The sequence below is a fragment of the Peromyscus californicus genome, unplaced genomic scaffold (genome assembly GCF_007827085.1).
Source record: "Peromyscus californicus insignis strain IS unplaced genomic scaffold, ASM782708v3 Scaffold_6__1_contigs__length_162567912, whole genome shotgun sequence".
In the NCBI taxonomy this organism is placed as follows: domain Eukaryota; kingdom Metazoa; phylum Chordata; class Mammalia; order Rodentia; family Cricetidae; genus Peromyscus; species Peromyscus californicus.
In genome coordinates, this window is record NW_026294584.1 from 42,850,325 (window position 1) to 42,873,520 (window position 23,196).

Consider the following 23,196-nt stretch of genomic DNA (forward strand, 5'->3'; position numbering starts at 1 on the left):
TGAAGTCTGATTACTATGTGTCAGATGTTGCTTAGTATCTGCTCTGTGTCCAGCACAGTGGGAAGCACTGGGTGGAATCGCAAGAGAGGTTGATATCACAGACCCTGTCGTTTGCCTGTCTCTACCTACCATAGATGAGGATTTACTGAGGTAGCAAGGGAATGCTATGGGTTCCTATACCTTAGATCAGTTTCCTTGTGGACCCATACCCAGGGAATGGCAGGTATTTGTTTGTGTGAAGAGTGAGGGAGAGCACAGGGAGGAAGGAGACCTTATGGCTTCCTGTTCTTTGATTCCCCTCCACGGCAGCCACAGCCAGGCCTCTAGTAGTGCCCTTCGGAAGACAGCTGTCTCCATTGCTGACAGCACTGAGCTCAGGTGAGTGACGGGGACCATGGGCTCTGGACAGAGGTGTGGTTAGCATGGGCTACCCTTCTTCCAAATCCCGGATGCGTGAGAAGTTCCCTTTGAACTAATCTTATCTGATTGGACTCGCACTGATGTCATCCTTGAAGTCTGTACCGATAGTCTGGGCACTGCCTTGGGAATCGCTTATGATCCTTTTGTAACTCCAGGGTGCTGCTGAGTGTCATGTACCTAATGGTGGAAAATATCCGCCTGGAGCGAGAAATAGACCCCTGTGGGTGGAGGACAGCCCGAGAGACCTTCCGAACTGAATTAAGTAAGAAGTGGCACTTGAGGAGGGGTGGGTATAGAGTGCTGAGGGTGGACAGGAAGTAGTGTCTGCCCAGCAGAGGAAAGCGGACCTATATTCTCTTTTTCTTTTTAAAATCAGCATCTTTTCTTTTTTAAGACAGATGTTTCATGGTACACAAGGGCTGGGTTTAATTGCATCCCTGTGTGTCTTAGTTCCCCTGGTTAGAAATGAGGATAACCGTTCTTCTCCCATTTCATCATGAATCCCATATTGTGGGGAAAAGAGTTGAAGTTCCTTAAAAACTGGACTTTGTTCTAATGTAAGTTGAAGTGGTCATCTGAAAGGGGTAGAATGTGAAAGCATTTTAAAAATATATTTATTAATGTAAATAAGTAAAGAATGAAGTATGGCCCATGAAATACCTTGATTCCTTTAGCTAGAAAGTCACATCATTATTGTTACTTCTTATTTGTTATGACCCTGAAAGCATTATCTTAATAACCTCTGGGGTGGGGGCACACTATTTTACCATAATAGCCCCAATCCTGTCCTTTAAGGGAATTCCCTCTGGGGTCTCACTATGCCTCCTTCTCAAGACAAGTGCTCTGGAAGTTCTCAGGGGAGGTGAGTGCCTTCCTCAGGGCACCCAGACTCAGGGATCTTAGGGTAGGATGTCAGCTGCTTCATCTCTCTTTCTCTTGATTCTCTTTATACCTCAGGCTTTTCCACACATAATGAAGAGCCTTTTGCCCTCCTGCTCTTTTCCATGGTTACCAAATTCTGCAGTGGCCTGGCCCCTCACTTTCCAATAAAGAAGGTTCTGCTTCTGCTCTGGAAGGTGGTTATGGTGAGTGGCTGATCTCCATTCCCATCTCTCCTGGTCAGAGCTAGGCAGCAGAATAGGCCAGCTGTTAGCCCCAGCTAACTGAGAGGAGCAAGAGGCCCACCTGGAGTCATCAAAGTTTTTGTACTGTCAGGTTTCTGTTTCTATTGGATGAATCTGTTGGATGCCACCCCATGAGCTGAAGATGTCAGAGAACTCATGTTTCATAGAAAGAACCGTAGCTGACCATTGGAATCTGACTGTTTATACCAATGAACCTTGGACAATTCTGTACCTGTTTCTGTAGCCATGAAATGTTAAGATTAATGCATGCCTTTTCTTCTAATAGAGGATGGGTGTCCTTACAAGTATATAGTTAATCATTTATTTATTATTTAATCTGACCTTTCATCCTATAGTCTCCCATCCTATAGGGCTGGAGGAACAGCATACCCTCTCAGTGGGCCTCCTAGGGTGAACCACCTCTTGATTACAGAGGAAACTGTGACTCTAGGACATCATAGCATCTGAATGTGCTCCTTAAAATTGATTGTGCCGAGGATAGTGGCACGTGGTTGTAAAACTAGCACTCAACAGACTGAGGCATGAAGATTGAAGGTTTAAGGCCATCTTGGGCTACACATTGAGACCCTGCTCAAAAAACAAAACAAAGGGAGGATTGTCTCCTATTTTTTAAATGGTTTCAGTGGTGTCCCCTCCCCTCCTAATGTTTAGTGCTGTTTCCAACCCTGGGTCAGTAAATCATGCTGTGTTTTGTTCTGACCCTAGAGGTCCTCAGACTGAAGTGGTGACAATGTTTGTTTCTTCATGTTCAAGAGGCAGTGTGAGGAATCGGCAGCTGGGGTTCTTTCCTTCTGCCCATGTTTCTCTGACTTTGTTCTCTATGACTGCCCTCCCTTCCCCTCTCTTCTCTTCTTTTTTTATAACAGTTTTTTTTTAAATTACAATATAATTACATCATTTTCCCCTTTCCTTTTCCTCTCTCTAACACCTTTCATGCCCCCATCCCTGCTCCTTGTTCCCTCTGAAATCCATGGCCTCTTTTTCTTTAGTTATTGTCACACACACACACACACACACACACACACACACACACACACACAGACACACACATATATATATATATCCAAATACATAAATGCAGCATGCTCAGGACTGACCAGATGATATTAGATAACCTCCCTTTTCCTTTTTACTCTCTAGTTTACACTTGGTGGATTTGAGCATCTGCAGGCTCTCAAAATACAGAAGCGTGCAGAGTTGGGCCTGCCTCCATTAGCTGAGGACAGTATCCAGGTCGTAAAGAGCATGCGTGCTGCCTCCCCGCCTTCTTACACTCTTGATCTGGGGGAATCTCAGCTGGCCCCTCCACCCTCCAAGCTGCGGGGCCGCCGTGGTTCTCGAAGGGTATGGACCAAGCATATGGTAGTATTGGGGTATGGACTGGTCAAAAATCAGCATTCTAAGATGCTATGGATGTGGTAGGAAAAGGCAGTAAATGGCCATCCCAGGTTGGGCCTGTAGTTAACATGAATCCTTAGAGTTTATACTTGGGCCCCTGGCCATGTATTATTATTCATCTGGACCTCAGTGACTAGAGTTGCTTAGCCTCCTAAATATGTGTGTTAGAATTCTGAGAGTAGGGACCCTGAAAAGAGCACCTAGCAAATCTGCATGTCTATCATGAATCACTTAACATTTTCTTGGCAGTAAGAAGTTTTATTTTGAGCTACCATACTCTGTCTGGCTTTGGACCACAAGCTTACATTTGTGAGCTGGCTGGTTAGGTTTCTAGATAGTGTATATTACTGAGAAGTTCTAAATAAGTTACATTGAGCCATGACCACATTTTCATGAACTCACCTGCCTGACCTACCAGAGTTTACCAATGAAAGGTGACAGGGCCACACAATCCAGTCTAAATTGTAGGCAGTATGACTTTGAAAAAAAAGAAAAAAAAAACTTTCTTTTTTGTTTCATAAAGTAATGCTTACTCATTGTAGAAAATTTGGAACAAATATAAAAATGTGATGAAGAGAGAAAAATCACCCACAAGCTTAACAACTAGAGGCAGTCACTGTTAACTTTTTGGCCTATTTCTGTCCAATCTCTTTTTCTTTATGCAATAAGATTTAACATTCTAAACTCACTTTCCTCTGCCTGGCAGCAAGCTTCTGTCATCTTCTTCCTCAGTCAGCCAGCTGGTGTATGCTGGCAGCAAGCAAACTAATTGAATGTTCACCTAAGCAGAGCATAATTAGGAGGGAAAGTTGCTGGGGAGCACCAGTGCTTTCGGGAAGCTAGCTAGCTAGCACACTGGTACTCTGTGCTCTGTTTCCTGGCCATGGCCCTTCTTCCTAAGAGCTGAGTCCAGTGAGTTATAAGATTGAGATGAATAATGGAATGTTCTCGTAGCAAATGGGTTTCAACCTCATGTTTCCTGAAGTCTAGAGAGAGTGACTTCAGACAAGGTTGCCATAAGCTCTATCTAATTTCCTCTCTTCCACCACCACCAGCAACTCCTCACCAAGCAAGACAGCCTGGACATCTATAATGAAAGGGATCTCTTCAAGACTGAGGAACCAACCACAGAGGAAGACGAAGAGTCTGCAGGTGATGGAGAACGAACCTTGGATACAGAGTTAGACCTACTAGAACAGGATCCGCTCGTGCCACCTCCACCCTCACAGACACCTCTCTCTATTGACCGGGTAGCCTTTCCCAAGGGCCTTCCCTGGGCCCCAAAGGTCAGGTAGGTTTAATGGCACCAATATCCTGAGCTTTGGGATTTTGATCACTGAAGAGCCAGGGTGGAATAGCATACATATTCAGTATTCATTAACCTGGTGTGGTAATCAGAACTCCTGGGTTTGAAGTTACTTCTGTTGATTTCTGTGTTCTTCCACTGCTCTAGTCCTTCCAAATGAAAGATCAAGAACTCGGAAAAGTTCTCTTTCTCAAGGTTGTTTTGTTTTCTTCCTCTCTCTGGTGTTGGTCTCTTCACCATCATCTCAGACAGAAGGACATTGAACACTTCTTGGAGATGAGCAGAAATAAGTTCATCGGATTCACCCTGGGGCAGTAAGTGACTAGATATTCAAAACCAAATATAAAGTATATATATATATGTGTGTGTGTGTGTGTGTGTGTGTGTGTGTATATGTTTGTATGTATATGTGTGTATGTATATATGTGTATATATGTATGTGTATGTGTATATGTATATATATGTATATGTATATGTGTGTGTGTGTGTGTGTGTGTGTGTGTGTATATATATATATATAAAGCTAGAAGGTATTTCACTGCCAAAGGTGTCATTAGGCTACATAGTCCTTTAAGTGGGAATCTGTCACCTGCAGGCCAAGTGAATAAGAGACTATATGATATAAATCTAATTTTCAGAAATGCTTCTGTGTGTCATTGTTATTTTTGTGACCTTAAGCAAGATGATGAACCTGGAACCTTATATAAGAAGGTATAGAATACCGGGGGTAGATGCTGAAGTGTGTGGGCCCTGGGATTCCACAGTATATGGGTAGTTTTCTCTTCTGTTGAGCTTATGGTTTGGTGTTTTGGGCCTCTTACAGGGACACAGATACCTTGGTTGGATTACCTCGACCCATCCACGAGAGTGTGAAGACTCTAAAGCAGGTGACCAGGGTGGACTTTCATTACTCAGGGATAGGGAGCCATCAGTTAAGTCAGATTACCACTACCTTGCATACTGGGAAGATGTTTTCTTCCAGATACACCCAGGACCTTCTGCATCCCCACTGCAGGCCTTTTGGCCAAATAGGAAAAGTCAGGTCTCTCTCTACTTCCCCATTTTCCTACATTCAGATCAACGAGAAAACAATTCCTTTCTCTTATTTCTTTTCCCTCCTTCTATCCTTCTCTCTCCTTTCCTATTCTGTTTCCTTTCTTTATCTCCCCATAAGTCTACTAGCTTCTAAAGGCCAAAGATTAGGTAGGAATCATCTTTATATCCAGTTATGTTAAACACAAAGAATGTGGAGTTATCACTCTATACATACATGCATGCACATCAAACCTGTCTGGGCAATGGTCTATTCTTGGCTTCCCCCTACATTTTAAAGATAAATGACTAGGTATTTGCTAATATCCAACAAATATAGAAATGTAATACACAGAAACATTGTTTATGAAATCCTCCTTAGTGCTAATTATGCAGGAGAGAATAAGGTTCTTGTTTCCAAAGGTCTTGTGTCTGTTTGGGATGATAAACCCATGGACTATTTCCTTATGAACAAGGAAGGATAGGGAAGAGATTGGGACAATGTAAATGAGGTTCTCAACCCTTGTTGATGTTTTCTTATCTTTGCCAGCACAAGTATATCTCCATTGCAGATATACAGATCAAGAATGAAGAGGAGCTAGAGAAATGCCCCATGTCTTTGGTAAGTCAAGGGCTCTGGCACACAGAAGGGAAAAATGAACTCTGTCTGTGGTGCTGACACAGAGCATGCATTGTACATGCACTCATTCAGCTTGTTGGCTCTTACCGTGTGTCATATAACACAAAGGCCACACACTGTATCAAAGTTGGAGAACAAGACCATCCCAGAATGGTAGATCCTGTGAAGATAATTTAAACAGGATAACATCATGCAACTATCTGTCGGCCATTTTTGGTTGGGCAGTTGGGATAGATGAGCTATCTAAGAAGATAACATTTAACCAAGATCTGAAGTACAGAAAGGAGCCAGCCATAGAAACATCCAAGGAGAAAAAATTCCAAGTAGAATCAGAGTAGAAGAGGCAGGCACAGAGAACAAGAGGCAGCAAAAGAAGGCAATCCATGGGTTAAGAGGTGGGATTGTGGAGATGACGTCAGACAAGTGGCCTGGGGACACATTATGTAGGACCTATTAGCAGAGGTAGGGAGCTTCCTGATTCACTGCACAAAGGGAAACCTTTGGAGATTTTTAGCAGAGGAAAGACATTGTTCTGGTTTAAAAAACAAAACAAAACACCGTCTGCTAAGCAAGGATTGGGCCAAACATAGAGGGGAGGCATTGACTCATTTCGGCTAAGGTGAGAGCCGATGTGACCCAGGGTCATAAAGTAGGTGAGTTTGGGTTATATTTTGAGAGCTGATGTGACCCAGGGTCATAAAGTAGGTGAGTTTGGGTTATATTTTGAGAGCTGATGTGACCCAGGGTCATAAAGTAGGTGAGTTTGGGTTATATTTTGGAAGCATTGCTGACAGGATTTGCAGCTCAATTAGACATATATCAAGAGGCAAAGAGAAGAATCAAGAATAATTGTCGGCAGGGCAGTGGTGGCGCACACCTTTAACCCCAGCACTCAGGAGGCAGAGGCAGGGGGATCTCTGTGAGTTTGAGTCCAGCCTGGTCTACAGATCTAGATCCAGAACAGGCACTAAAATTACACAGAGAAACCCTGTCTCAAAAAAAAAAAAAAAAAAAAAAAGAATAAGTGACACCCGCAAAATAGGAGGAGTACAAAATATCGTGTTCGGTCATATTGAGGTTTAGGTGTCCGTCAAATACTCAGGAAGAGCTGCTGGGAAGCTAGATACATAGGTCTAGAGTTCTAGGGAGAGGACTGGCTTAAAAATTTGAGAGTCCCCGGGTGGCGGTGATGCACGCCTTTAATCCCAGCACTCAGGAGACAGAGCCAGGCGGATCTCTGTGAGTTCGAGGCCAACCTGGTCTACAGAGTGAGGTCCAGGACAGGCACCAAAGCTACACAGAGAAACCCTGTCTCGAAAAACAAAACAAAACAAACAAAACAAATGAGAGTCATTGATTTATTACAATGTTAAGAACTACAGACAAGGCTAAGAGAACCCAAGGGAGAAGGCAGAGACAGAAGGGGATGGAACCCAGCAAAGTCTCTAGAACACACCCATGGATTGAGGATGGGATGAGTCAGGAAAGAAACCACAAAAAAGTAAGGAAAACACTCAATGAAGTGGAAGAAAATCTAGAAGTCTGATACCATAAAAACAGTCTTTAAAGAAGGAAGTGACTGACTGGGCCAAAAGCTGCTGAGAGATGATGGCCCATGATAAGAACAGAAGTGTGTATTGATTGGGCAGTATTAAGATAGTTGGTGATGGTGAAGAGTGATCACAGAGAAATGGCTAAAAGCCTGATATGAGTACATTGAAAAGGAATGTGAAGAAAAGAAGTAGACAACCAACAAGTGTGGTAAAGAAGGGGAGAAAAATGGGATGGTAACTACAGGAAGATGTGAGATAAAGGAGAGTATCATGCTAAAACATAAAATGTACGGTGTTTGTTAATCCCAGTACTTGAGATAGAGAGGCAGAAGGGTCATCAGATCAAGGTCATCCTCAGCTACTTATTAAGCTGGAGGCCAGCCTGGGCCATTTGAGACCTTGTTTGGATAAAAAAAGAAATGAAATGATCCAACAGAGCAACTAACTAAAGGTCTGATAGATTCTATCAAGAGAAAGGAAAGAGTATGTGGGTCGGAGAGATGGCTCAGTGATTAAGAGTACTTTCTGTTATTCCTGTGGATCAATTTCCAGCACCCACATGGCAGCTTACAACCATCTGTAACTCTAGTTCCAGGGAAATCTGTGGTGGTTTGAAAGAAAATGGTCCCCAAAGAGAGTGGCACTATTAAGAGATGTGGCCTTATTGAAGTAGGTGTGGCCTTGTTGAAGAAAGTGTGTTACTGTGGGGGCAGGCTTTGAGGTCTCTTTTGCTCAGGCTTTGCTCAATGTGATACTCAGTCCACTTCCTGTTGCCTTCTGATCAAGATGTCACCAGCAGCATGTCTGCCTACACATTGCCATGCTCCCCACCATGATGTTAATAATGGACTAAACCTCTAAAACTATAAGCTTCCACTTCAATTAAATGTTTTCCTTTATAAGAGCTGCCGTGGTCATGGTGTCTTTTCACAGTAATAGAAACCGTAGCTAAGATAGGATCCAATGCCTCTGGCTTCCACAGGCACCTGCACTCATATTCACATACTCATGTACACACTTATGCATAATTTAAAATAATGAAAATAAATCTTGAGAAGAAAGATTATGGGCTCCCAAGCACAAGTACAGACTTGGTTTATGTTTGAAATACAGAAAGTCATCTTGCCTATCAGAAAGCAAGTAGAGACTGTCAGATCTGATATTCCAAAGATGTAGTATGTTTGTCTGATAAGTCTATCTTTATGTGAGTCAGAGCCAGCAACTTGAAGGGGTTTGCTGAAAAGAGAGAAGGTAGTAAGCCTTGTGGGGATCACCAGGCTCTCTTGAATGCCTACTCAAGACTTGTATTCATTGGGCCAATTATTCCCCTTTGCCTCCAAGTCTTGTGACAGTGACGCTTGCCTTGTAATAGGGGCTCTCAAGGGAAAAAGGACTGCATTGACCAAGATTCCAGTGAGCCTGGATTGCCTCTTGAGCATCTGAGACCCCTGCTTCCCCCATTCTGATAAAGGGATTCACTGGGGTCATAAAGAAGACAGTGATATACATGGTTCTCTTAGAAAAAAGAAAGTGATGTTGATGAGGATAATGGAGAGAGGGGGAAAATTAGTTTCCAACCCTTTACAATAAAAGCTGCCTTGCTAATACTCATCTTGTTTCTCTGACCATGAGGTACTTAGTTCTATCACTAACCCTCCTACTGAATCGCCTACCTTTTCCTTCCTCCTTCCTAGATGGTAGAAAACCTCTGGAGTTCTTGGTTAACCTCTAAGTAACGCCATGGGAAATGCCTCTATATCGGGTATCTCAACGTGTCAGGTGTATTTATAGCCTAAGTTAACCCCATGTGAATCTAGGGGTGTGTGTGTGTGTGTGTGTGTGTGTGTGTGTGTGTGTGTGTGTGTGTGTGTGCCGAAGCAGTGGGCTGAGCTGACTCCTAGCTTGGAGTTGACTCCTGATGGAGTATGTGACATGGAAAGAGTGATTAACTTCAGATAACAGGGAAACTAGACTCAGCAATTGTTTGGGACTGGAAAAAGACATCAAAGATCATCTAAACCAGCTCAAAGAAAAAAGCCTGGTCAACTGTGTTTTTGACCGTAGGGAGAAGAGGTGGTACCAGAAACACCATGTGAAATCCTCTACCAGGGCATGCTGTACAGCCTCCCTCAGTACATGGTAAGGAGCAGCCTGGGCCAGAGCGGCCCTCTACTTCCAAGAGGAATGTCGAATTCTGAACTTTCCTTGTGGCTCCTCTGGAGGTGCCATTCTCCCTAGCCTTTCTACTGGGGTCAGGTCGCAGAATGAAGTAAGGTCCACATCCGATGCATCAGGGCCCTTTCTTCTAACTAATTACCACCATCATGAGTTCTGCCGCTGCCTGCCATGTCTTCGGCAGCCTCTGGTTAGGAGTGGTGTTGATATGTTAGAGGAAGGAAACGAGGGGAGAATGCTGGCCTTATCTCTCCCACTTATTTCTCTGCATTGCTCCCCGCCCCCCCCCCCCCCACTTTGTTCTTTCTGTGCTCCCTTTAAAAGGAGCAGTCCTGAAACAAAACAGCCAGGAAGCTTGCTTTGGCCTCCCTCCTTGGCCTCATAGACAAGCCTCAGAATAAACACTTGTTTGCATTCCTATATCATGGTAAGGCTTAGTCACTGAAGGGAAATCTAAGATGAAGGCTTTGAAATACTTGCTGAGTGGGATAGACAAGGGTGGCTTTCTTCTTTTTCTATCTCCCAGATTGCTCTGCTTAAGATTCTGCTGGCTGCAGCCCCCACCTCCAAGGCTAAGACAGACTCTATCAATATCCTAGCAGATGTCCTGCCTGAAGAGATGCCGTGAGTGCTTGCACTGGGGCAGCTGCTAGACACTAGTGTCTTGTCTTCAGGGCCTCTCTGTCCCACCTCACTTGGTTAACACTTACAGGAATTGTCTTCAAAGAAATCTCTCCTTATCTGTGCCCTGTCCCCTGCAGGGCCTTCTACTGAGCTCTGTGTAACTCAGAACTAGGGTCCAACAGATAACCTCAGTGCTAGTGACTAGCTCCCAAATATATTGGTAGACAGTGCCAATGAATAAGTTTGCCAGAGAGAGGACACGTCAACAAAGAGATCATGGAAGCTTTTTCCTGGACAGATTCCTAAATGGGAACTCTGGAGGTTTCCCTAGCACAGAAGTTCAAGTTTCCTAAGTTCTGACCCTCATGTATATATATATACACACACACACACATATATATATCATATCTAGCCCAAATACTTGGGTCTTTCCTTTTAGGCCTCCCTCCTCACCACCTTTATACTGATGCTTCCTCTCTCCCTTGTAGCATAACTGTTCTCCAGAGCATGAAGCTGGGCATTGACGTGAACAGACACAAGGAGATCATTGTAAAGAGTATCTCTGCCCTGCTCCTTCTCCTTCTCAAACACTTCAAACTCAACCATATCTACCAGGTGAGCAGGTAGGAGTGCTGTGTCACAAGCTTAAGTGTTCCTCATGCCCTAGAGAGGCAACACAAGAATCCTTGTACTGCTAAGCTTTATTTGGCCTTTCCTTTGCCCTCTAGAGAGTCCAGCTATTTGTTGCATGAGTGTATGGTGAGGATATGAAGTGGGATGTGGGAGCCATCCTAGAAAGATACAAAAATCTATGGTCTTTGTAAGTTAGCTAGGGATTCTTAAGAATACTCCTAGTCAGTTAGAATCAGTTCAACCATCCCAGAAAGGTCACTGGGCATATTGACCATGCTTTTCTGTATGTGAAGCACTTTTCTGACATTTGAGATATAATTCTAAATGAGACACAATTCAGGCTCTTACAGGTCTTACAGTCTTGTAACAGATACATAAATGTCCAATTGTAGAGTGGTGTGATACAGGTAGGCACAGGATGCTGTAGAAATACCAATTCCAGGGAAGAGGTGACTTTTAACCTGAGTCCCAGAGAAAAAGATCTTAGTCTGGAAATGGGAGTTATCAGGGAATAATAAGAACCAATTCAAGCAGAAAAGCTAATACGTGAAAGCTCAGAGGAGAAAGAGCAGAGTATTTTTGGAAACTAATTAAATGTTGCTAGAGTTCTGGCTTAGAGTGAGGATGATAGAGATGTTCTGGTTAATACATGAAGCCACAGGGGTTAGCAGGTATCATATATCTGATAGCATACAATTATGGAATGTCTGTGATGTGCTTGATATCCTACAAAGCTTTTGTGAGCTTCTCACCCCTAGGAGGCCTTATTTTATCCCAGGTTTTTTTTTTTGGCAGGGAGGGGGTTGTTTGCTTGCTTGCTTGCTTGCTTTTAGTTTTGTTGTTGTTGTTCTTTTGAGACAGGGTCTCACTGTGTAGCTCTGGCTGTCCTGGAACTCACTGTGTAGACCAGGCTGGCCTTGAACTCAGAGATCTGCCTGCCTCCACCTCCTGAGTGCTCCAGCTTATCTCTATAAGTGAGGAGACTAGAGTTAAAAGTCAAGACCTTGCTTTGCTTCCCCACAGAGGTATTGTTTGCCTAGAGCCTGTGGACCTTACCAAGATACAGGAACAAGATGAGGACAAGTAAATGGATGCTTCTTCTTTAGGGAGAGTTTGGCAATGTGGAAGCCTTCTCATTTCTGCCCTGAGGCTTTACCCCATTTTCCACCTAGGCACTCAAAATAAAGCCTGATATAAGAGTGACTCATCAGCGTACAGGGAAGGCCCCTGCAAGGCCTGTGGCCATGTGTTTGCTGGCAGTGTTTGCTGAGACAGGATTGGAAGGAGCAAAGTGGCTAGAGATGGCTTCCTCTTTCCACTAGAATGTGTGTTTCTCAATGTTTCTCTTGGTGGGCAGGAGGTCGATCTATAGCCAGACCAACATATGTCCTGATGGGCCTTGCCACAGTGTATGGAAGTGTGGGTCAGTCCTGAAAGAGCCTGGGCATGGCTCAAATTTTAAAAACTTGCCATCTTTTGATAGTAGGTATGTACTGGCTCCTTTGTCTGGGGCTTCAGAAAGTACCTCTGGTTGACTTCTAGGGAGAAAATATTGAGCAGAAGAGAGAGGTGGTTATGGCGCAAGCTGACTCCCTACCTTTAACCACATATTCAGAATCAGAAAGCGGCTTACCCTTCTGACATGGCTACTTCTTGCTGATGACACCGAGATAGGGTTTAAAACACCATAGTTCTCTGCCTTTTCAGCCTTATTTCTGTACTGTGCCAGCATTCTAAGTTCCTAATTTGGAAGCAATTTTTTCTTGGTGCTTCTCAGTGCATAATAAACAAAATCCAGGGTGACTAACTCTATAATGTTGCTTCTTTCTTCCTGGACACAAGCCCCATATGGATTTAAGAGAGCCAAATGGAACTATGGTGTCTATCTCATCAAGGACATCCTGGACTTCTCAGTGCAAAGTCTACGGGTTGCAGAGGCTCTTGTTCACTCATTTATTGATATTCTAAGTATTAGAGATGACAACATATTCTGGACAGACTACTGAAACCACATTCCAGTGGTTTCTGTGTACTGTCTCCAGCTTAATGCCAGCAGTTGCTAAGAGTTAGTTGCACCTGTCCCTGCTATATCAATCACAGTTGAAACATGAGCCAGAGATTTGGTGTGGAAACCAGCTCCCTCAGGGAGACTTTCTTTCCCATTGAGCTTAGGTACAAAACTCACAGCAATTCTTGCTATTTATTTGAGATATGTTGTTCTTTCTAATGTGTTTACTATGTGGCTTTGATCAAGAGCTTGTAGTATCCACTGCAGATTGTCCTGCATGTAAGATAGGACAGCTGAAGATGAGTGTCCCCATTTCAGAGACCGACAGACTGATCACACAGTAGACAGTAGATATTCTTGGGAATGGATGTTGTATTTGTATTTCACTGTCTCTTTTTTTTTCATACATGTTTTATATCTTCCCCCAAATAAGCAAAATTTTCTGCTTTTATCTTTTAATTCAGTTTGAATATGTGTCACAACATTTAGTGTTTGCCAACTGTATTCCCTTGATTCTGAAGTTCTTCAATCAAAATATCCTGTCCTATATCACTGCCAAAAACAGGTATGGACTCTGGACAGATTTCTAGGGGCGACTTAGAGATGATTAAGAAAATCCCATCCCTGCACCTTTCATTTCTTCTGGTGTTCCTAGTCCCTCCTTTCTTAGAGCTTTCCCTGTTAGATTTCAGTTTTCTTGGAGTATTAACTGATGGGAATGTGTGAATTTTCCTCGTTGTGTAGATTTTATATATTGATAATTTCAAACTTGGAAAATACTTTGAAAGGAACCTAGATTTTTGTGTTGTGCAACAGCCCTTTGGTCTGAACAGTTCAGCTCTTAGTAGAAATCATAAGCTGCAGGAACTGGATACACTGCTTTGTAAACAAAAGTATGATACAAAATTCATGATGCTGAGAGCACTGAATCCTAACCACAGACCACCAGGGGAGGTTCAAAATCTGTAATCAAAGGTAAACAGTAGACCTCTACTTGGGTAGATCAATTTGTAGTTTAAAATATATTTTTTAAATGTGTTACTTTTTAAACGTTTACATTTATGCCAGGCAGTGGTGGCACATGCCTTTAATCCCAGCACTCGGGAGGCAGAGGCAGGTGGATCTCTGTGAGTTCAAGGCCAGCCTGGGCTACAGAGTGAATTCCCGGAAAGGCACAAAGCTACACAGAGAAACCCTGTCTTGGGAAAAAAAATGTACGTTTATGCATGTGTATTGGTACACACATGCCAAGGCATGGATGTGGCGGTCAGAAGACAACTTGCAGGAATAGATTCTCTTCTTCACTAAAGTGTCCTGGGGATCAAACTCGGGTTGTCAGTGTTGCAATTAGGAGCTGAACTATCTTGTCAGCCCAAAATATGATAATTTTACATTCATAATTCCACTTACTCTTGGCAATGCTATGAGATAGTACAAGTTTTGTCCTCATCTTGCTGGTTAGGAGACAAGTCAGAGAGGTGAATTGGCTTTATCAAGAATAACAAGATTGTGAACCTTCAAAAATAGATCAGTCGATAAAGGACCATACAAGCGTGAGGATTTGAGTTCTGATCCCTATAACCCATATAAAAAGTTGGGTGTGGCAGTATACATCTATAATCCCAGCCCTTGGAAGATGGAGACAAATAGATCCATGGATCTCACTGGTCAACCAGCATAGACAAATCATTGAGCTCCATGTTTAATGAGAGGCCCTATCTCAAAAAATTAAGTAGAGAGAAATTGAGGAAAATACCTGACATCAACCTCTGGCCTCCACATGCTTGCATACACATCTGCACACATACGTGTGCACACCTACATAATATATACCACACATACAAGATTAACATGAACAAAAAAAAAAACAAAAACCACAGCACTTGGGAGGCAGAGCCAGGCAGATCTCTGTGAGTTCGAGGCCAGCCTGGTCTACAGAGCGAGATCTAGGACAGGCACCAAAACTACACTGAGGAAACCCTGTCTGGAAAAACAAAAACAAAACAAAACAAAGATTAACATGATTAACCATTTAAATAAAAACATAGGCTTTTCTGTGAATACAAATTGCTTTCTGTTCTTCCAGCCAGTCTGGGACTGGGGAATTGTAGGGTAGATCCTTATTCCTTAATTTGCTTCCACAAGGACTGGAATAGCATGTTAGTCAGGAGAGTTTGCCAGAATTCCCTACCAGAGTTTCTAAAGTAGACAAAGACTGATGTCTTACTTGGGGTGACTGGAGAGAGTGAGGGGAAATCTCATGGGTCAGTCAGTACTGCTTGAAATTCCACCATGGAGTGACAGCCTTGCATGTACATTGGTGTGAAAAGCCTGAAGCCGAGAGAGCTGGACGTGTGATTTCCTAACCAGGTAATGTCAAGGAAGATGGTGTCTCTGGGCCACAGTACTTGCACTCTTAAAATAAACGAGACTACCTCTTTGAACTATATCACAGAGCTAATATTCAGTTCATTGAGCATTAGAACGAATTCCAGCCTTGATTTTCTGCCACTATTTCCTAGTTGTAGCACCTGTTTTTTATAAGTGGAAGATAGATAGATAAGTGGATGAATGAACCAAGAATATTTATCCTAACAGAGCAATCCAGAGAATCCAGAAGAGCTAGTTAGGATGATGAGCAATGTTATAGGTAAATTCACTTCCCTTTTCTGAGTTGACCTTTCTCTCCTACCCTGGTTCATCTAAGTTATCTTGACCTGGGTTTCTTGAACAGTGGTAATACTTGTAGCTAAATAAGTGATTTGCTTTTAGAAATTTTGACTTTCAAAATGTAGAGACAGGTCCAAGAACGCTCATACTCACTTTATAGCCCTGGTTTTGCCAACATCCTTTGCCTATCTCCAACCACACTAGTTCATAGATTAGTGCTGCAGTTTCGTTGGCTATTAGAAACAGAAGGAACACTAGAAATTAGCTAGCCTACATTCTGCATTGTACTAGTAAAGGGGAGAGGAAAGAAAAACAGCCACTTATTGACTATGTCCCCATTTTTATGTGGTGCCTTATTTCCTTTCCTGACCCAACCCCTATTGCCTGGGCTCACTGCAAAGCGTGTGGCTTCCCTGTAATTCCCACGGTGTAGGGACAGACGTTATTATATATCATTCTTGAGCTACTGTTTGATTAGCCGTGCTATAAGACATTGCCCTGTGCCTCAAGCTTCCTCTAGGGTGGCATTGGCAGTTACCCCCAGAGTTCCTGACTTTCAGAAAGATCAGGTGAGAAACACAAGAGATCTTTTTATCTTCATATCCACAGATTATCTATTATAGTAGAATGTGTTTGGGCAGCATCTCTGGAAATAATATTATATTCACATATACTCTTAAACGCAGAGGCAGAGGCACTTAAGTTTACATATTCCCTGAAGAACCTAAGAGAGTTAAAAGAAGGAAAGGGGCTGTCTCTCTGCTTTAACTCTTTTTGCATCTACCAAGTAGAACAGCTTAAAAGAACTCCATGGTTCCTCTGTGATCGGTCAGACTGGAGTTGGAGTTGCCCAGTACCAGTGCCCTCAATTTCAGCTGAGGTCACTAAGCAATTTGAGAGACACATGGAGTCTGCTCGGGAGGAATAATCTCTGCCCTTTTCAAGGCAGCCGTTTTCCTGGTGTTGCCACTTACCTAAAGCTTGCCCTTATCTCTGCTCTTGCAGCATTTCGGTGCTGGATTACCCATGCTGTACCATCCAGGATTTGCCAGAGCTTACTACTGAGAGTCTGGTAAGCAGATGGGGTTTGTGGTCTTTGAAGCTGGCTGATGGCAGAGGCTGGAATTTGCTTTTGCATGTCTTCTCCAGTCCCATGATGCTATGATTTAGGAGTATCAGATCAATGAAGGCATATTGGCAAGGACACAAAGGTGATCAGGGTTTAAAGTTGCTAAAGGATTTGGAAAAGCTAAGCATAGCATCTTACACAGAAGAAGAAAATGTCAGTGAAAATAACCGAGGAGGGGGGATTTAGAAAGATAGAAACAATATCTATGCGACATAGCAGGAGATTCTCTTCTGATGTCTCTCTCTTTCTTTCTCTCCCTCTCCCTCTCTCTCTCTCTCTCTCTCTCTCTCTCTCTCTCTCTCTCTCTCTCTCTCTCTCTCTCACACACACACACACACACACACACACACACACACACACACACACGTGCATCTTTATGTTGTGCTATAGGCAATTTACTTCTCACTTTCATGTTAGTTATCAAGCCCAGGAGTATGTATTTTAGAAAACCCCTTGCCTCTTTGAGGCAAATTCAGTATAACTACTGAAGGATAGCCCTGGAAGAGCTTCAACCTGAAGCAGGTCTAGGCAAATCAGAAAAGTTCTTCTGAATTATTCTGAATTCCCTGAAACTGCCTGACCAAAAGCATGTTTAAGGTAAGGTATCTACTTTATCCAGTATTGCCACAGCTCTTTCATCCTTTTATACTGTAACAACTCCTCTTGGCCCGCGCCTTTAACCCCAGCACTCGGGAGACAGAGGCAGGCGGATCTCTGTGAGTTCGAGGCCAGCCTGGTCTACAGAGCGAGATCCAGGAAAGGCGCAAAGCTACACAGAGAAACCCTGTCTCGAAAAACCAAAAAAAAAAAAAAATGAAGTGGAACATTGTAACAACTTTTCTGTAACTTCTTCAATTTGCAATTTGACTAAATTCTTTGATAGGAGAGATAGTACCATCTCTAATTTTATAGCCCTAAAGCCTAACACTGTGTCTGGTGCTACAGCACTTTGTCTCCCAACTTTAATACCTGCAAAGTGCTAGATCAGGAAAGCACACTATGTAAAACTAGAAAAATTTCTCCTCTGGTGCAGGTTTTATAAACCCATAGTAGGTTTTTTTGGGGGGAAGGGGGTACACAGCAGGGGGAGATCAGGGGCTTGTCAAGAACCATTTGACCCAACACCCTTTTATTTCAAAGATGAGAAATGTGGGAGCTCAGTGGATGAACTGAATTGTCACAGTCTACTTCTCATAGGTGACAGACCCCATGTCCTGAAGTATTACCTCTAGCACATTCTTTCTACTGGAAGAGTCCCTGTCTTATTTAAATATGGTCTCAGCAGCCAAGGAAGCTGGAGGTTTTCACTCCTACAAAAATGTAATAATTTGCCAGGCGGTGGTGGCACGCGCCTTTAATCCCAGCACTCGGGAGGCAGAGGCAGGCGGATCTCTGTGAGTTCGAGGCCAGCCTGGGCTACCAAGTGAGTTCCAGGAAAGGCACAAAGCTACACAGAGAAACCCTGTCTTGAAAAACCAAAAAAAAAAAAAAAAAAAAAAAGTAATAATTTATCTAACCTTTGTTATTATCATGGTAATATTGAATCTGTAAAACAACTCTATGAAGTTAATATTACAATTTTGTTTTTGTTTTGTTTGAGACAGTGTCTCTATATAGCCCCTGGATGTCCTAGAACTTGCTATGTAGGCCAGTTTGGCCTTGAACTCAGAGAGAACTGCCTGCCTCTGCCTCCTTAGTGCTGGTATTAAAGGCGTGCACCACCACATTCTGTCCAGTATTACTATTTTATACCTGGGGAAATTAACTGCTAAGACTTTGCAGTTGGAAGTAGCAAAGTTGGGGCTGGAGAGATGGCTCAGTGGTTAAGTGCACTGGCTACTTGTCCAGAGCACCCGACTTCAATTCCCAGCACCTACATGGCAGCTCACAGCCATCTGTAATTCTAGTTTCAGAAGATCTGATGCCTTCTTCTGGCCTCTAAGGGTATTGTATGCACATGGTACACAGACATACATAGGCAGACCAACACCCATACACATAAAATAAGTTAAAAGAGAGAGAGAGAGAGAGAGAGAGAGAGAGAGAGAGAGAGAGAGAGAGAGAGAGAAGGAAAGTAAGTATATCCCTGAGGTTAAAATTTGGAAAGAAGAATATATTTTAACCCATAAATAGTGGTACATAATAGCATTAAAATTCTACTATTGGCTGGGCATAGTGGCACACACCTTTAATCTCAGCAATCAGGAGGCAGAGGTAGGTGGATCTCTGAGTTGGAGGCCAGCCTAGTCTACAGAGCAAGTTCCAGGACAGCCAGAGCTACACAGAGAAACCCTGTCACACACCAAAAAATAAATAAATAAAACAAAACAAACAAAAATTCTACTATTAATAGAATATTGAAAAATATAAATTCAGCTTTTGTGGCCTGAATCTATTACTTTTTAAATTAAAAAAAAAAAGTTTTACTGCATTCTTGTGTGTGTTCTTTTGTTTAGTATACTGAGTGCATGTGTCCTACAGCACAGGTGCAGAGGTCAGAGGACAACTTAGGGGGTGACTCTCTTCTTCCACCATGGGGTCCCAGAAATCGAACTCAGGTTGTCAGGTTTGGCAACACGTGCCTTAACCCACTGAGCCATCTTGCCAGCCCCTAATTTTTTCCTTGATAACAATGTATGCCTTGACTCCACTCCAACTCCATTTAGTTCCTGTATAGGATTGGTGGGAACTACACTTTGACATCACTTCCAGTTGACCTTTTGGGATATAAGCATATAATTGTCTATGTGGTTATGCCTTCTGTTAAAACTTTATTATTATCAAGAAAAGGCTAAAGCATGTATCAAGTTAATTAAGTCATGGTGGCTATTTTAGTCTTCTTGGTGAAACAATAGTGGCATCTGGTGGTTTTCTTTAGTAACCACAGACTTTTTTCTCAATACAAGGGCTTCAAGCCCAGTGTGATTTTGGTACCTAGCAGATTTATTCCACAAAGGTTCTCAGCATAGTGAATTATTTACCTAAATGAATAACTTCTGTAGCCAGAAAAAAGATAGTAAGATTTGTTTCTTTTCAGGCTCACCAAATTGCAAATGCAAGAAATATACTGCCTTTAGTATATGTTATTTACTTTCAATAACTTTAAGGGTTTTTTCCTGGCTACAAAATTAATAATATACTTACGGTAGAAAAATAGAAAAACAGAAAAGTATGGGGAATAAAATAAAATATCTCCTATCACCTACATATAAATATTGCTTATATTTTACTTAAGTTAGACTATACATATTCATTTACATAGAAACATTAGTAACAAACTTTATATTTGCATATATATCTGTTACATATATATGTGTACATGTTTTGCTTAACGTAGTTAAATTTACATGTTCACAGAAGGATTTTATTTTTTTATTTTTTATTTCTTGGTTTTTCGAGACAGGGTTTCTCTGTGTATCTTTGGAGCTTTTCCTGGAACTTGCTCTGTAGCCCAGGCAGGCCTTGAACTCACAGAGATGTGCCTGCCTCTGTCTCCCAAGTGCTGAGATTAAAGGCATGAGCCACCACCGCCCAGCTTACAGTAGGACTTTATTAAACAACTTCTTTTCTAGGGGTATTGAATATAAACCCAAGTACATGCTAAGCAGATACAATACACTACAATTGAGCTCAGCCCTATGAAACGTTTTTGTTTTTGTTTTTGTTTTTGTTTTTGTTTTTTGTCGGAGCTGAGGACCGAACCCAGGGCCTTGCACTGGCTAGGCAAGTGCTCTACCACTGAGCTAAATCCCCAACCCAAAACTTTTTTTTTTTTTTTTTTTTTGGTTTTTCGAGACAGGGTTTCTTTGTGTAGCTTTGCACCTTTCCTGGAACTCACTTGGTAGTCCAGGCTGGCCTCAAACTCACAGAGATCCGCCTGCCTCTGCCTCCCAAGTGCTGGGATTAAAGGCGTAGGGCACCACCGCCCAGCTCCGCTACTTTATTTATTTAGTTACTTTTGTTCTGCTTTGTTCTTTGATACAGAGTTTCATGTTATAGCCCAGGCTGGCCTCAAATTTACTATTTAGCCAGGATTGCCTTGAATTTGGGGTAATCTTCCTGAATTAGCCTCCTAAACAATGGGATTACAGGCATGTGCCACCATGCCTGACTCTTATGACTTGATTATTTTTTAAATTTTTTAATTATATTCTTATTTTACTTACATACATGTGGAGGTCAAAGGGCAACTTGTGGAGGTCAAAGGGCAACTTGTGGAAGTCAGTTCTCTCCTTCCTTCATGTGGGTCATGGGGTTTGAATTCAGGTATCAAACTTAGTGGCGGGCATATTTACTTGATGAACCATCTTGCCAGTCTCATTAGTGGGTTAAGATTCTCTTCTGTCAGGTATTAGTGCATTCATCTGTAATCCTAATACTCTTGAGGCAGAGGCAAGAAGATTGCTAATTCAAGACCAATCTGAGCTATATAATGAGACTATGTCTCCAAAGAAAATGAACTAAGGGTTAAGGGTTAGGGATAAAACTGAGTTGGTAGGGTGCTAGCCTGGCAAGCAGGAAGCCCTGAGTTTGATCCCCAACACTGGTGGCATGCACCTGTAATCCCAGCACTCAGAAAGTGGAAACAGGCCAATCATATGTTCAAGATCATCTTTGGCTGCATAGTGAGCCCAAGAGCATCCTGGGATATATGAGTCCTTGTCTTTAAATAAATGGAGATTGTTTTCTAGTATTAGACATTTATCTTAGTATATAACTAAAAAACATTTTTTCACTTCATCTCTAATCATTTCCTTCAGACTGAGTCCTAGAAGTTAAAAGTATAGTTTCTAGGCTAAGGTTTTCTTGGTTTGTCTGTTTCTATTTTCTGGATTTGAACAGAATTCAATTCTGCTTCATTTGGAACTCTAGCTAAAAAACATAGTGGGCATGAAATAAAAAAGTTAATAGCTCCTTTTTTTTTTTTTTTTTTTTTTTTTGGAAACAGGGTCTTACTATACATCCTTGGCTGTTCTGGAATTCACTCTGTAGACCAGGCTGGCCTCAAACTCGGGAGATCTTCCTGCCTCTGCTTCCCACGTGCTGGGATTAAAGGAGTGCAACCCCACCTGGGAGCTGTTAACGCCATATTAATCCCGTATTTCTGACTTCTTCCTCTTTTGCCACAGTGCTTTCACTTTAGGATAGACCATATTCTGACAATTTTCACTTTAGGATAGACCATATTCTGACAATTTTCGCTTTAGGATAGACCATATTCTGACAATTTTCGCTTTAGGATAGACCATATTCTGACAATTTTCGCTTTAGGATAGACCATATTCTGACAATTTTCGCTTTAGGATAGACCATATTCTGACAATTTTCGCTTTAGGATAGACCATATTCTGACAATTTTCGCTTTAGGATAGACCATATTCTGACAATTTTCGCTTTAGGATAGACCATATTCTGACAATTTTCGCTTTAGGATGGACCATATTCTGACAATTTTCGCTTTAGGATGGACCATATTCTGACAATTTTCGCTTTAGGATGGACCATATTCTGACAATTTTCGCTTTAGGATGGACCATATTCTGACAATTTTCGCTTTAGGATGGACCATATTCTGACAATTTTCGCTTTAGGATGGACCATATTCTGACAATTTTCGCTTTAGGATGGACCATATTCTGACAATTTTCGCTTTAGGATGGACCATATTCTGACAATTTTCGCTTTAGGATGGACCATATTCTGTCAATTTTCGCTTTAGGATGGACCATATTCTGACAATTTTCGCTTTAGGATGGACCATATTCTGACAATTTTCGCTTTAGGATGGACCATATTCTGACAATTTTTGCTTTAGGATAGACCATATTCTGACAATTTTCGCTTTAGGATAGACCATATTCTGACAATTTTCGCTTTAGGATAGACCATATTCTGACAATTTTCACTTTAGGATAGACCATATTCTGACAATTTTCGCTTTAGGATAGACCATATTCTGACAATTTTCGCTTTAGGATAGACCATATTCTGACAATTTTTGCTTTAGGATAGACCATATTCTGACAATTTTCCCTCCCACTTAGTATTGGAAGAAACCTTAAAATTTCTGGATCCATGTATCACTATTCAAATTCAGTTCATTAAACTAAAAAAAAAAAATTAAAATTAAATTCCCAATTTCATTGAAAGATTGTGATGTGTGAAAGCTGGCTATGTTCTTTTGTAAACAGTTGCCAAATTAAATATTAAATATGTTTAATATTGAGCATCTTGGTGGATGAGTGGAACAGTGGTATTAACCATAGTGTATACAGCATGATGTTTGGGTAGATATTGGATCTTTTACATGTGTTCATCATTTTTACACTGTATGCATTATAACATAATATTACTGTGACATTGGTAATTTATATGCAAACATACATTTATTTCTAAGTATACATAAAATTCTTTTATTCTGGGTATGTTTGATGAAAATATGTGGAAAGTACTGCTTTAGAGC

At 41.9% G+C, this 23,196-nt stretch overlaps 1 protein-coding gene across 2 annotated transcripts in view; it reads left to right on the plus strand.

The window, feature by feature from the left end:
• Window positions 1-23,196, plus strand: part of Strip2 (striatin interacting protein 2) — a 48,324-nt gene that overhangs the window by 12,023 nt on the left and 13,105 nt on the right. For both annotated transcript variants that reach the window (XM_052719620.1, XM_052719619.1), the window contains exons 6-18: window positions 310-378; window positions 576-682; window positions 1,378-1,505; window positions 2,706-2,909; window positions 4,019-4,254; window positions 4,518-4,583; window positions 5,093-5,156; window positions 5,852-5,923; window positions 9,559-9,633; window positions 10,196-10,293; window positions 10,782-10,908; window positions 13,399-13,499; window positions 16,610-16,676. In XM_052719620.1, the coding sequence (XP_052575580.1) occupies window positions 310-378; window positions 576-682; window positions 1,378-1,505; window positions 2,706-2,909; window positions 4,019-4,254; window positions 4,518-4,583; window positions 5,093-5,156; window positions 5,852-5,923; window positions 9,559-9,633; window positions 10,196-10,293; window positions 10,782-10,908; window positions 13,399-13,499; window positions 16,610-16,676 (1,414 nt within the window). The remainder of the gene's footprint in view (window positions 1-309; window positions 379-575; window positions 683-1,377; window positions 1,506-2,705; window positions 2,910-4,018; window positions 4,255-4,517; window positions 4,584-5,092; window positions 5,157-5,851; window positions 5,924-9,558; window positions 9,634-10,195; window positions 10,294-10,781; window positions 10,909-13,398; window positions 13,500-16,609; window positions 16,677-23,196) is intronic.